At 41.8% G+C, this 14,493-nt stretch overlaps 1 protein-coding gene across 2 annotated transcripts in view; it reads right to left on the bottom strand.

The window, feature by feature from the left end:
* Nucleotides 1-14,493, bottom strand: part of LOC122555418 (neural cell adhesion molecule 2-like) — a 1,561,904-nt gene that overhangs the window by 38,122 nt on the left and 1,509,289 nt on the right. For both annotated transcript variants that reach the window (XM_043701406.1, XM_043701407.1), the window contains one exon: nt 6,481-6,685. In XM_043701406.1, coding sequence (XP_043557341.1) covers nt 6,481-6,685 — 205 coding nt within the window. The remainder of the gene's footprint in view (nt 1-6,480; nt 6,686-14,493) is intronic.

Raw genomic sequence — 14,493 nt, 5'->3', positions numbered from 1 at the left:
CTGGTACAATTGCAACATTTAAGAGGCATTTGGATGGGTATATGAATAGGAAGTGTTTGGAGGGATATGGGCCGGGTGCTGGCAGGTGGGACTAGATTGAATTGGGATATCTGGTCGGCACGGACGGGTTGGACCGAAGGGTCTGTTTCCATGCTGTACATCTCTATGACTCTATGACTATGACATGTTGCAAAAGAAACAACTACGAATAAGAATGTATTTGCTTAGTTTGGTGTTTGCCAAACTTAGTTTGTCTGGCTCTTACAATACTGACACATCAAATTTCTTACAATTGACTTCATGAGACAGCCACATATTCAATCCCTCCACTCAGTGTTCACCTTTTGTCTAATTGCTCATTGACATTTAGTAGTTTGTTACTGAATTCTACTTTAAGGTGCGGTGGGGATTCATTTGTCGTCACTTCTGCCATCGTCAGGTGTTGATGCTGTGAATTTCTAAACAATTTAAAGTTATGTAGTCCTCCACCAGAATCTGTTGATTAACCAGGTATACATAGTATCTGATTTTTACACTCACTAAAATTTAGAGGAATATGAGGGAATCTCACAGAAACATATAAAATCCTGATGGGACCAGGCAGGTTAGGTGCAGGAAGAATGTTCTCAATGTTGGGGAAGTCCAGAACTAGGGGTCACAGTCTAAGAATAAGGAATAAACCATTCATAGGGAAATGAGGAGACATTTCTTCAGCCAGAGAGTGATGGGCCTGTGGAATTCATTTCCATGGGACGCAGTGGAGGCCGGGACGTTGGGTGTCTTCAAGACAGAGATTGATAAATTCTTGATCTTGCAAGAATTAAGGGCTATGGGGAGAGTGCAGGGAAGTGGAATTGAAACACCCATTAGCCATGATGAAATGGCGGAGTGGACTCGATGGGCCTTGCTTCCACTCCTATGTCTTATGGAGATGAGGAAGAATTTCTTCACTCAGAGAGTTGTGAACCTGTGTAATTCTCTCCCACAGAAAATTGTTGGGGCCAGTCCATCAGATATATTCAAGAGGGAGCTGGAAGTAGCCCACATGGCTAAAGGGATCAGGGGTGTGGAGAGAAAGTGGGAATGGGATGCTGACATTGCCTGATCAGCCATAATCATATTGAATGGTGGTGTAGGCTCGAGGGGCCGAATGGCCAACACCTGCACCTATTTTCCATATTTCTATGTTCCTATTATCTGACCAGCTAAGCCTTTTCTTTAATCCTTTGTCAATTTTCTTTGCTGACTCACAAACGTAATAATCAGCATAAATTTACTGTAGAGTTGCTTAGATGTGGTGCTGGGAAAAGACACAGCAGGTCAGGCAGCATCGGGGGAGCAAGAGAGTCGATGTTTCAGGCATAGCCCTTCAACAGGACCGGATGAAGGGTTATGCCTGAAAGGTTGACTCTCTTGCTCTCCCGATGCGGCCTGACCTGCTGTGCCTTTTCCAATGCCCCATTTTATCGACTCTGATTTTATCAGCATCTGCAGTTGTCAGTATCTCCTATTAATTTTCTATATCCTTACAAGGAATATTGGTATCAATGGCAAGGCATGTACAGCTCATCATTAATTGAACTGATTGGCTCTGTAGGCTGTCATGTGTATCTAAGTACAGTGAAAAGCTTTGTTTGTGAGCAGTACAGGCAGATCTTAGTAAGCAAGGACATACAGATCATAGGGTGAGAAACATTTGGACAGAGTGAGGCACATAGGTTCACCACACAGGACGTGCACGCAGCAAGGATAACATTACCAAGATCAGTATTATTTGAAGTTAGAGAGTCCATTCATCAGTCTAGCAATGGCCAGGAAGGAACTGTTCTTGGACCTGTTGGTGCATGTGTTCAAGCTTCTGTATCTTCAGCTTTAGCTTTATGGAAGAGGTTGTAGGAGAGCATTACCGGGGCGTGATGGGTCTTTAATGATGTTGGCAGCCTTTCTGGGGCAATGAGCTGTGTAAATGAAGTCCACAGATGGAAGGTTGACTTCCCTGATGGTCTGGGCTGTGCACACCACCTTCTGTAGTTTCTTACTGTTCTAGGCAGAGCAGTTGCCTTACCAGGCCATTAAGCACCCGACAGTACTCTTGCCATGATGCATCTGCAGAAGTCGGTGAGAGTTCTTATGGACATCATTCATTTTCTGAGCTGTCTGAGGAAGAGGAGGTGTTGTTGTGCCTTCTTGACCATTGCATCTATGTGGGGAGTCAGGGCAGGTTGTTGCTTATCGTCACTTGACGCTGTTAGCCCTCTCAACCTCTGCTCTGTTGATGTAGTTGGGGGTAGCTCTCCTCCTTTCTTTCTAAAGTAATGACCAGTTCTTTAGTTTTGTTGGCATTGAGAGAGAGGTTGTTCTTATTGCACCATGGCAGCAAGCCCTCTGTCTTCTTCCTATATTCTGATTCATCACTGTTTGATATCCATCCTACCACGATGGTGTCGTCAGCAAACTTGTAGATGCTGTTTGTTCGACAATAAATCAAATCCAATCAAATCAAATTTCTGTGGACAGTTTAGAGTCAACCACATTGCTCTGTAACTGGAGTCACATGTAAGTCAAAGTGTGTGGTGCTGGAAAAGCACAACTGATCAGGCAGCATTTGAAGAGCAGGAGAATCGATGTTTCAGGCATAAGTCCTTGATCAAGAATGAGATTTGTGGGCCAAGGGCGCTGAGGGGGATGAGACTGACGGGGGAGGCAGGGAAGGTAGCTGGGATTGTGATAGGTAGATGAAGGTGGGGGTGAAGGTCATAGATCAGAGAGGTGGATGGAGCAGATGGGTGGGAAGGATATTGGACAGGTAGGACCATTCAAGAGAGTGGTGCCGAGTTGGAAGGTTTTGGGGGGACAACTGAGGAAACTGATGAAATCCACATTGATCCTGTGTGGTTGGAGGGTCCCACAGCAGAAGATGAGGTATTCTTCCTTCTGGCATCGGGTGGTTAGGGTTTGGAGATGGAGGAGGCCCAGGACCTACATGTCCTTTGTGGAGTGGGAAGGGGAATTAAAGTGTTCAGCCCACAGAGCGGTGGGATTGTTTCATGCGTGTGTCCTAGAGATGTTCCCTGAAATGATCTGCAATTGTCCACCCACTCAGCTTGTCTACATCACCCTGAAACATTTATGCATCCTCCTCATAGCTCACCCTCCCACCCAGCTTGGTGTCATCTGCCTGAAGCTCTGGAACTTCATTTGCTAAATTGAGCTTAAATTCCGAGTATCGATGGGTAGAGATTTGGACTCATGCGCCTTTAGCTCAAACCGATAAATAACCAACTAAGGAACATGATAACAGTGCCCTGCCAGTTTAATCTCTCCACAGTGAGTTTAATTAATTTATTTTGCACAAATCGAGCAACTGCCTGACATTCATGGGAACATCGAGGGTGAGCTCAATTTGTGGTGATTCACAACTCTCAGTGTCTCTCCTCCATGTCTCTATTTCCAGATTGTTAACAAAAGCCCATGCAAACGCTGAAATTTTCCCAACAAATGCTGACTATTATGTGTCAATCATTATAGAAATTCTTAATTGGCTTGATGTTTCTTCTGATGGGGAAGTTTAGGAAAAAAAGGTATTGTCTCAGAATAAAGGAGCACTGGTTTAAGACTAGGATGAGGAGATAATTCTTCTACGGAACTCATGACCACAGAGAGCTGTGGGAGCAGAATCCTTATGTATACCTAAGGCTGAGATAGATAGATTCCTGATCAGTGGGGGAATCAAGGGTTATGGAGAAAAGGCAGGAAAGTAGACATGCGAAATGTCGCATCAGCCACTATCCGAATAAATGGCGGAGTAAGCTCAAGGAGCCAAATAGCCTACTCCTGTTCCTATTTCTTATGGTCTTTAAGTATCGTAACAATTAAAAGTAGATACTATCCTTGCACCTCATTATTACTGCAATGGAAATTTGAAAATGAAAGTTTGTAACTTAGCTGTATACCGAGAACTGCACTTATCAAAAAAAATGATCAGGCATTCAGTGTCTAATCTGCGAAGCTGAAAATGTGTTTACACATTTATTCACTTTTAACAGGTAGCTGTGGTTTTAGTTACAGAAGCCTCATTTATAACTAATTTGAAACACTTCATTAGCATGCTCTTCATCATTTGACCAGTGCATCTAAACCAGTGTTTAATAAAGATTTGATTTAACAGTTTTAAAATTGTAAGAAAGAAGTCAAACGCTTAAGTAACCAAATTTATTCATGTATTTTAATCTGCATTATCATAATTGGAAATTTGATATTCTTGGCAGCATTAAAAAAAGCTACATGAAATTCTGTACTTTTGTTATTTGAGATCTAAATGATGTTGTCTACTGGGTAACAGTGAAGTCACCATAACCCCAAAGGACCAGAAACATTGCTGTCCCATTAGACAGACTCATGATCAAGCTTCCTAGCCTCAATTCTTCCACTTCGAGGGAGTCTTATTATCAGAGATCCTGCTAATCAGAAACCCATAACATGATGGAACATAGAGCCTTACCAGCACAAACCCTGGTGTTTGTTTCCTACACCTTGCATTTGCAAGGCATAAAGCAAAAGAAAAATAGAGAGATAGCTGGTGGTAGTACAACCTGAAGGTTATCATGCCTCAGTTGAGATGTGTGGTGTGAGGTATGAGGCATGAGGTGTGAGGCTGTAAAGGACAGTCCTTCATGGTATTCTCAGCTGGTGCAGAAATTGATTCTATAGTGTTGGCATCATTCTGCATTGCAAACCAGCTGTCCTACCAACTGAGCTAACATTCATCTCACCAACAGTATCAGATCTCCACTCAATAGCAAACAGGTGACTCATAAGACTGGAAGCCAGATCATTGAATATACTTAAGATGGCGATAGATAGGATCTTGATTATCAAGGGAATCAAGGGTTACGGGGAGAAAGCAAGAAAATGGGGGTGAGAAATTTTTATGATGAAGGGCTTATGCCCAAAACGTTGATTCTCCTGCTTCTCGGATGCTGCCTGACCTGCTGTGCTTTCCCAGCACAACACTCTTGTCTCTGATCTCCAGCATCTGCAGTCCTCACTTTCTCCTGATTGAGAAACTTATCAGCCATGATTGAATGGTGGAGGAGACTCGATGGGCTGAATGGCCTAATTCTGCTCCTTTGTCATTTAGTCTTAGGTGAGGTAGATGGAAAAACTTCTAGTCAGGAGGTGTTAATAATTAGAGAAGAACTAAAAAGATAGGTTAATTCTATTCTGGAGAACGGCCACTGATTCTGAAATGTTAATTCTGTTTCCTCTCCAGAGATGGGGCTAGATCTGCTGAGTTTTTTCAGCTATATCTGTTTTTGTTTCTGATTTACATCATCCACAATTTTTTTGTTTTTCTTTTCTTGTATAAATTTAATTGGAGTATTTCACCTTTGCCTTTTTATTATTTTTAATCAACCCATTATGGCACACTTCCAAGGCTGATGGAACTTGACCTCAGAACTTCCAGCCCAGACACTGGGACATGACCTGCACCACAAGTGCCCTTTCTTCCCCTTTGTATATACTTTTTAGCAGTTCATGCATCGTTACCAGTCAGAATTGGAATGAGAAAAGCAATTGCTTTGGGAGGAATCAGACTGATTATATCTTTTGAGACAGCATCCGGAAATTTCAAGGGAAGTGCAAGACAGCCAACTTTATACCTCCATTTTACCTTTGCTTTATGCATTGCAAATGCAAGATTTAGGAGCAAAGACACCAGGGTTTGTGCTGGTAAGGCTCTGTCTTCCATCATGTTATGAATTTCTGATTAACAGGAACTCTGATAATAAGATTCCCTTTAAGTGGGAGAGATGCTGATGAGACTAAGAAGCTCAATCATGTGTCTGTCTCTCAAAGTGAGACTGAGATATTAAGCTTGACATTATTGGAGCACTGATGGCAAAATTGTGAAACGTGAAAGGGTTCAGAAAAGAGCTACAACAATGTTGCCAGAATTGAAGGATTTGAGCTATAGGGAGAGGCTGAATAGTCTGGGCCTGTTTTCCCTGGAGCATCGGAGGCTGAGGGGTGACCTTAGAAAGGTATATAAAATCATGAAGGGCATGGATAGAGTAACTAGACAAGATTGTTTCCTGGAGTGATGGTGTCCAGAACTAGAGGGCATAGGTTCAGGGTGAGAGGGGAAAGATTTAAAAGGGAGCTAAGGGGCAACTTTTTCATGCAGAGGGCAATGCATGTATAGAATGAGTTGCCAGAGGAAGTGGTGGAGGCTGGTACAATTACAACATTTAAAAGGCATTAGGATGGGTATATGAATCGGGAGGGTTTAGAGGGATATGGACCAAGTGCTGGCAAATAGAACTAGATTAATTTAGAATATCTGGTCAGCATGGATGAATTGGACTGAAGGGTCAGCTTCTGCGCTGTATATCTGTATGGCTGTATGACTTGAAGGCCCTCGGTGGTGAATGATTGCTTACGAGGCTAATCACATGAACTGTTTTATCTCATACTTACAGATAAGCTGCTTTGCCTTCTTCGGCATCCTTGGTTTTGGTGCTTGACCCATTCTTTTTCCCACAAATCCTTGTGGTGATGCACATCAGCAATCCACACTGTTTTGTGAAGAAGCAGCTGACATCGGTGATGACGAGGATTAACAAGAGTGCAGCAACTCCAAGACCAACAACTGCCCCCAGTCCAAGACTCCTGAACAGGGTATCTGAAAGGTAAAGAAGTGTAAAAACCAATAAAATATAATTGCTGTCGTTCCTTGCAGGTTATATCATTGTTAAAAGCTTTTATCAGTATAATCTGCCACATGGGAAACATTGTTGACGAATGGGCCATTGGTCATTCATCAGTCAGAAGTGGGTGAGAGTGGTCTTCTTTTGTTTATCTGACACATTTAAAAAAAATTCTGTTGCCCCTCCTCTCTCCACCCAAGCTGAAAACATGCAATGGATCAATGGAGTGCACAGGATTGAGCAAACATCCCCATCATCTGAAATACTAGAGAAAACACTGGGCTGTTCAAAACTTTAGAAGGTAAACATAGAATATTACAGCACAGTACAGGCCCTTTGGCCCTCAATGTTGTGCCGACCTGTGAAACCAATCCGAAGCCCATCTAGCCTGCACTATTCCATTGTCATTCATTTGCCTATCCAATGACCATTTAAATGCCCTTAAAGTTGGCATTGTTGTAGGCAGTGTGTTCCATGCCCCTACTACTCTCTGATTAAAGAAACTACCTCTGACATCTGTCCTAGATCTATAACCCCTCAATTTGAAGCTATGCCCCCTCGTGCTAGCCATCGCCATCCTCGGAAAAAGGCTCTCACTGTCCATCCGACCTAATCTTCTGATTATCTTAGATGTCTCAATTAAGTCACTTCTCAACTTTCTTCTCTCTAACAAAAACAGCCTCAAGTCCTCAACCTTTCCTCATAAGACTTTCCCTCCATACCAGGCAACATCTTAGTAAATCTCCTCTGAACCTTTTCCAAAGCTTCCCCATTCTTCCTATAATGCGGTGACTAGAACTGCATGCAATACACATATATGTCTAAAAAGCACCTGAACCTACATTATCAAGGATGAAAAATGATCCTTTGATCTATTGCAAAGATAAAGCCATCTATTTCTAAGGTGTAACACTGCCAATGCTGTAAGTTAAGTGTGATAAAATCAGAAAACCTTATCTTGGAGAGAACAGAAATGATATTGAGTTGTCTACTTTCACATGACGTGGAGCTCAGTTGCATAAAAGAATTGGATCAAAAATAATCAATTAAGAATAGTTTGCATTCATTATCATAATATTATCATATCAGAAGCTATGTCCAAACTTACTGCTCACGATGATCCTGATTTAACGTTAACTGTCGACAGTCATAAAATTAATCCAATCCGACAGCCAGCTTCCTGTCAAATTCACCCTCACAAAATGCCAGTCCAGTCAGTTATAGAAAGGACAACTGGAATGTTGGCCTTTATTTCAAAGGGAATGGAGTATACAAAGAGAGGGGACTTGCATTAGTTAGACCGCAGCTGGATTTCTGTGAACAATTTTGGATACTTTATCTAAAGAAAGGTGGACTCGCATTAGAGGCAGTTCACTTGGTTAATTCTGGATTTTGAGAGACTGTCATATGAGGAGGTGTTGAGTAGATTGGGCCTGTACTCATTCGAGATGAAGGGACTGAGAGTAGACATTGCAGAAACCTACAAGATTCTTCAGGGGCTTGACAGGGTAAATGTCAAAGAAGGTTATTTTCCCTTGTGAGAGAGTCTAGGACCAAAAAAAACCTCAAAAGGAGGGGTTGCCCATTTAATGCAGAGAGAAGAAGTAATTTCTTCTCTCAGATGAAAGTGAATTTATGAAATTCTTTACTGGATAAGGCTATTGAGGCAGGGTCATTAAGCATACTCAAGGCTGTTGGATCAACAGAGGAATCAGAGGTTATGCAGAAAAGGCAGGATAGTGGAGTTGAGGATTATCAAATTTTCAGATTACGGTACAACCTCGGTTATGCGATCATCGATTTTTCGAATTTCGGGTTATCAGAACAAGATCTCAAAGTCCCGATGCTTGGGTAACCTGTGTATTCTGAACATTCGATTATCCAACCAAAATATTCTCCATCTGTGTCATTTGGATAATTAAGGTTGCCCTGTATTAGATTCCATTGAATGATAGTGAAGACTCAATGGGCTGAGTGGCCTACCTCTGCCTCAATTTCTTTTGGACTCATGGCCTCTGATGTGAAGATATTGTTTTCTCTTGTGGGAGAATCTAGAACTAGAGGTCATACTCTCAGAATAAGGGGTTGCCCATTTAAGACAATGAGGAGGAATTTCTACTCTGAGAAGCTGTTGAAAATCTTTACCATGGAGGGCTGTTGAGGATGGATCATACAGTGTATTCAAGGCTGAGAATGATAGATTTCTAATCATTCAGGGAATCAAGGGTTCAGAGGATAAAACAAGAAAGTAAGGTTATTCAGATTAGTTATGATGCCATTGAATGATGAGCAGACTAGATGGGCTGAATGAACTACTTCTGTTCAGCTATCAAATGTTTTCAGTGTCAAACCCACTCAAACTGATCCCATCCAAATGCCACTATAGTTGATTTAATCCAATCCTTCTGCCAACCCCAACTGACTTGATCTAATCCACTTCCAACGCCAAACAACTGATGTAATTCCACCTGTCTACCCCAAAACCAATGTAATCCCAATTCCCACTGACAAAACCAATTCATCAAAATCCTGCTTCTACTAACCAGCCCTGAACATATCACTGAGATAAGCAAAAAAACCGAAAGAACTGTGGATGCTGTAAATCAGAAATAAAATCAGAAATAAAATCAGAGGTTACTGGAAAAGCTCAGCAGGTCTGGCAGCATCTGTGGAGAGAAATCAGAGTTAACGTTTTGGATCCAGTGACCTTTCCTCAGAACACAGTCACTTGACCTGAAATTTTAACTCATATAGACAACCCTGAGTTTTACTGTTCCTAAAGAAGCCCTTGATTCCTTTACACCCAATGAGAGACTGCATCACTTCCAGACGTAGACCCTGACCAAATTAATCCAAGTTATCTTTTAGGAATTTCTCGGATACGTGGCATAAATTCAGAGGTATGTGGCCCAATCAGTCACTGTCCGTGTTTATGCTGTACTTGAGTCTCTTCCCATTGCTTCTCATCTAAACCTCTATTTCCTTCTCTACCAAGTGCTTGTCTTGCTTCCTCTTCAATCCTGATCATTCCCTATTGGAGGAGAAAGTGAGGACTGCAGACGCTGAAGATCAGAGCCGAAAATGTGTTGTTGGAAAAGCGCAGCAGGTCAGGCAGCATCCAAGGAGCAGGAGAATCGACGTTTCGGGCATGAGCCCTTCTTCAGGAATGAGGAAAGTGTGTCCAGCAGCCTAAGATAAAAGGTAGGGAGGAGGGACTTGGGGGAGGGGCGTTGTAAATGCGATAGGTGGAAGGAGGTGCAGGCTGGGTGGATTAGCTATGGGAAATACAACACTAGAGGGTGCTTCTAGGTGGATTAGCCATCGGAAATGCAGCATTAGGGGGTGATTCTGACTGGGATGCTCTTCAGAGAGTCAGTGTGCACTTAAAGGGCTGAGTGACCTGCTTCCACACTGCAGGGATTCTATGGTTCTAAACCTTTCACTATTACATGTGGTTTGATTAGACCATCCATCTTCTTTCAAAAGAAGGGAGTCAAAACCCAGCATTTTATTCTTTCTGCTAACCCCAGCCTTTTTGTTATAACCCTTGCAAATCTTCTCTGTGTTCTCTTCAGTCATTTTACAACTTTTAAAAAAATGCCTTGCATTACCTCAAGGAATTTGGATTAAATAAAGTGCATCAGTTTTGATGGCTTTTTGGTCAACCTATTTCATTTGCCAAAAATGCCTGATGTAGAACTGTGAGCATTCAGCATTCTGAAGGCTTGTTGCAAAACATAAATGGAAAAATTATGGCTTTTCTTTTGGAGTAAAATATCTAAACAGACTGTTTAATTCTTTGAAGTATATATTTGTATGTATTAATCAGTTTATTATTCAAGTGGAAACACTAACTTCAAAGAGGTTTATATACTGGTAATCTCATGTAATTTGAAGCATGCTATTTGCTGAGATCCATGTTTTTTTTTAAGGGGTCTTACGCCAAAGGTGCTGTTTCTGGGTTTTGACTACAGTTTCTGCTTTCTTTTCTCAAGCAGTAAAATATTCATCAGTTTGGAAATGCTCACAATCCAATTCTCTAACTTCCAATTTCCCTTTCAGTGTCTTTTGTATCAGGTCATCTCCTTGCATATTTTGCAGTGAAAAACTGAATATGATTGCTCAGGAAAGAAAGCCATTCCTCTATAGTTTCAGCTTTGAATGGATTCTTGGTGAATGTATATGCATTAATAATGCACACCATCAAATTGATTCGTGTAAGGTAAAGGCAGAGAAAACTATATTTGATTCCTTGGATAATATGGGCTCAGATGTTTTCTGAGAATAATGATTGACTGCTTGCATCTGTTAGTGAAAAATGATGGGCTCTTGTTTAATGTTTTTCTTCCCATTATACTTACAGGTGTTTGCTATGTATTGTCATTGACATTGGTGGAGGAGGGGGTGGTTGGATGGTTGAAGAATTGTGCAATAAGAGTTTATAAGATACAATGTTCACTTAAGAATTTTTAATTTTAAAATAGAGGTGAAAGGATTTGGTTTCAGTTCTGTGAAGGTAATGTGCTTGCTTATTTTTTAGAAAGGTCAGAAATTAATTTAGAACAGTAAGTTAAAGATGTCAGTTCCAACAAAGCATGTTAGAACCCACCACTGCCCCTTATGTTCGCTGCTTATCATTTCAACAATTCAATTCCTCCTTCGGAGTGGCATAGTGGCTCAGTGGTTAGCACTGCTGCCGCACAGCACTGGGGACCTGGGTTTGATTCTACCCTTGGCTGACTGTCTGTGTGGAGGTTGTACTTTCTCTCTGTGTCTGTGTGGGTTTCCTCTGGGTGCTTCAGTTTTATCCCACCGTCCAAAGTTGTGCACATTGGGAGATTGGCCATTTAATTGCCCAAGGATGTGCAAGCTGGGGGGGCTGGCAGGGATAGCCATGGGAAATGCAGGGTTGGATGGGTTGCTTTTTTGGATGGTCAGTTTTGACTCAATGAACCGAATGGCCTGCTTCCACATTGCAGGGATTTCATGATTTATGTTAAATTCAGTCATCAAATATCTGAAAGTTATTTTCAGGGAAGGAAGTGGCAGAGTAGATGAGTAATCCAGAAATCCTGATGAATATTCCAGGCACTTGTGTGTGAATCATACCATGGCAGACAGTGAAATTTGAATTGAGTACGAGTCCAGAACAAAAGCAAGCTCTAATAGTGGCCATGTACCACTGTTGATTATCATAAAATCTCATCTGGTTTACTCAGGGCTTTCGAGAAGGAAATCTGTCTCTATCTGATGGGTTTACTTGTGACTCTAGACCGACAACTATATGGCTCATTCTTAATTGCGCTCTGGGTAATTCAGGATAAGCGATAAATGGCTCGGCCAGTGACACCCACATCCCTGAATAAATGAAAAAAGAATTGCCGGATGTTAAGAATGATGAGCTTTATTATTTTCAGAGAAATGGATGGTCAGTGGCCAGAAGGCGGTTTAGAAAGGCAATTCAGTTTGTAAAAATCTCTCGACTGTGAGAGTTTAGTTTTGTGGAAATCTCCTGACTGTCAGAACTGAAAAGCTGTCTTCAGGCCATCTGACTGAAAAAATTCTCAAATTGTGTCTGCGGTCTAAGATGAAGGACTTGAAAAAAGTGACTTGAGTAAGAAAGTGGGGTGGCACAGTGGCTCATTAGTTAGCACTGCTGCCTCATAGCGCCAGAAACCTGGGTTCGATCCCCACCTTGGGTGACTGTCTGTGTGGAGTTTGTACATTACCCCGTTTCTGCATGGGTTTTCTCTGGGTGCTCCAGTTTCCTCCCACAATCCAAAGATATGCAGCTTAGATAAATTGGTCATGCTAAATTGCCCATAGTGTTAGGTACATTAGTCAAAAGTAAATGTAGAGGAATAGGTCTGGGTGGGTTACTCCTCAGAGGTCTATGGAGAAAATGGAGTTGAGAATTATCAAATCATCTGTGATCTCATTAAATGGTGGATCAGACTGAATGGGCTGAATGGTCTATTTCCGCTCCGATGTCTTATGGCCTTCTGGTCTTATGGATGAGGGTTTCAGCAGCTGCTAAGCAGTGTGATACATTTTGACAATGCTACATGAGTGTAATTGTACGATTTGGGTGGCACGATGACTCAGTGGTTAGCACTGCTGCCTCACATGCCAGGGACACAAGTTTGACTCCAGCCTTGCATGACAGTCTGGAGTATGCACATTCACCCCATGTCTGCATGGGTTTCCTCTGGGGGCTCTGGCTTCCCCCCCCCTCCCCCCCACCTCCCCACCACAATTCAAAGATGTGTAGGTTAGATGGATTGGCCATAAGAAATGTAGGTTTTCGGGGATAGGATGGGATGCTTTCGAAAGGTTGGTGCAGACTCAACGGGTCAAGCAGCTTTTATCTGCGCTGTAGGGATTCTATGATAAGTGTTGATGGTTTCAAGCTCAACTCAAGGTCAAATAAGGCCATTCATTGTCCAGTTCAGTTTTTTAAATCTCAGTCACCTGGTTGCCCCTCTAACTGGTAGCTGAAAATGTGTTGCTGGAATAGCGCAGCAGGTCAGGCAGCATCCAGGGAACAGGAGAATCAACGTTTCGGGCATAAGCCCTTCTTCAGGAATTCATTCCAGCAACACATTTTCAGCTCTGATCTCCAGCATCTGCAGACCTCACTTTCTCCTCTAACTGGTAGAACTTGCCTAGGTCTGTTCACATGGAAGAAGTCCCACACTTCTACCATTATTCTGCAAATCGTGTCCTACCCCATTTTTGAGTGGTCTCACAGCCTGTCATTTACAATTCATTCCTTTGAGTAGATACAAAATCAGGGGTTCTATACTTGTAATCTGTTAGCAGGAACCCTAATGGATAGTACACACTATTCACTGGCAGTGACAGATGCCAAAAGGTTAATCTACTGAAAGTTAGGTCTAATGCTTTCAGCAGTTAAATGTACAATCTCTTGCTCAACTTTCTGGTACATCTATTTGTCACATTTTACTCTTCACAGATTTGGTTAATTTCACACAGTGAGGTGGATTGAGTCATTTACAACTTTCAGTCTCAGTAATTCGCCTGTCTGTTCAGCAATTGCCTGCAAATATTTGACAATCAGATTTCCTGGTGGAGCTCATTTGTATCACATAAAGAATGTTAAACATTGCTCTTTGAACAATGGCTGTTTAATTTAATGATTGAGGAGGACATGATAACCTGGAAGTGGAGTTGTCAGAAGTGAGTTATGGAAGGATTCATTAACGATTAGTTAAGGGTGATCATTTCTAACAAGATACATCTCACACTTTATCGTATGAAGAACTGAAAACAACTGCACCTTTAGCAGATTGAGACAACCTAGTGGGGGGAGAGGAGATTGTCAATTGTAGGGAGTAATGTTGGTGTAATGGGGATAAAACAGGTTGGATTTTAGACATGTTTTATAGAGGGGATTGAAGTTGTAATTATAAATTATTTTTTAGGAAGCTCTTGGAGACCAGGAGAAATTTAATGAGGGACCGAGGGATTACATGGAATTCGAGATTATAAGCCCATGTATACTGATGGAGCCCAAGGGAGGAAAGGGTTTAGACATATGTTAGTACAGAGCAGGAAATCAAATTGGTGCCATTTGGGTTCAGTGGATGGAAGTGGAATAGTGTGCAGAACATTTGGAAATGCAAGTGAGATAGAGAAAGTAGAATTGCAGAAACTAGTCCTGTCCCAAAGGGATGATATATTTACAATCTGCAATATTAATAAGAAAAGCTGTAAGAAGGACAACCAGAATGCAGATCATGGCACCATTTAGCAGGAAGAA

This window comes from Chiloscyllium plagiosum, chromosome 12, assembly GCF_004010195.1.
Source record: "Chiloscyllium plagiosum isolate BGI_BamShark_2017 chromosome 12, ASM401019v2, whole genome shotgun sequence".
Classification (NCBI taxonomy): Eukaryota; Metazoa; Chordata; class Chondrichthyes; order Orectolobiformes; family Hemiscylliidae; genus Chiloscyllium; species Chiloscyllium plagiosum.
This window is presented reverse-complemented; position numbering and strand designations above follow the sequence as displayed.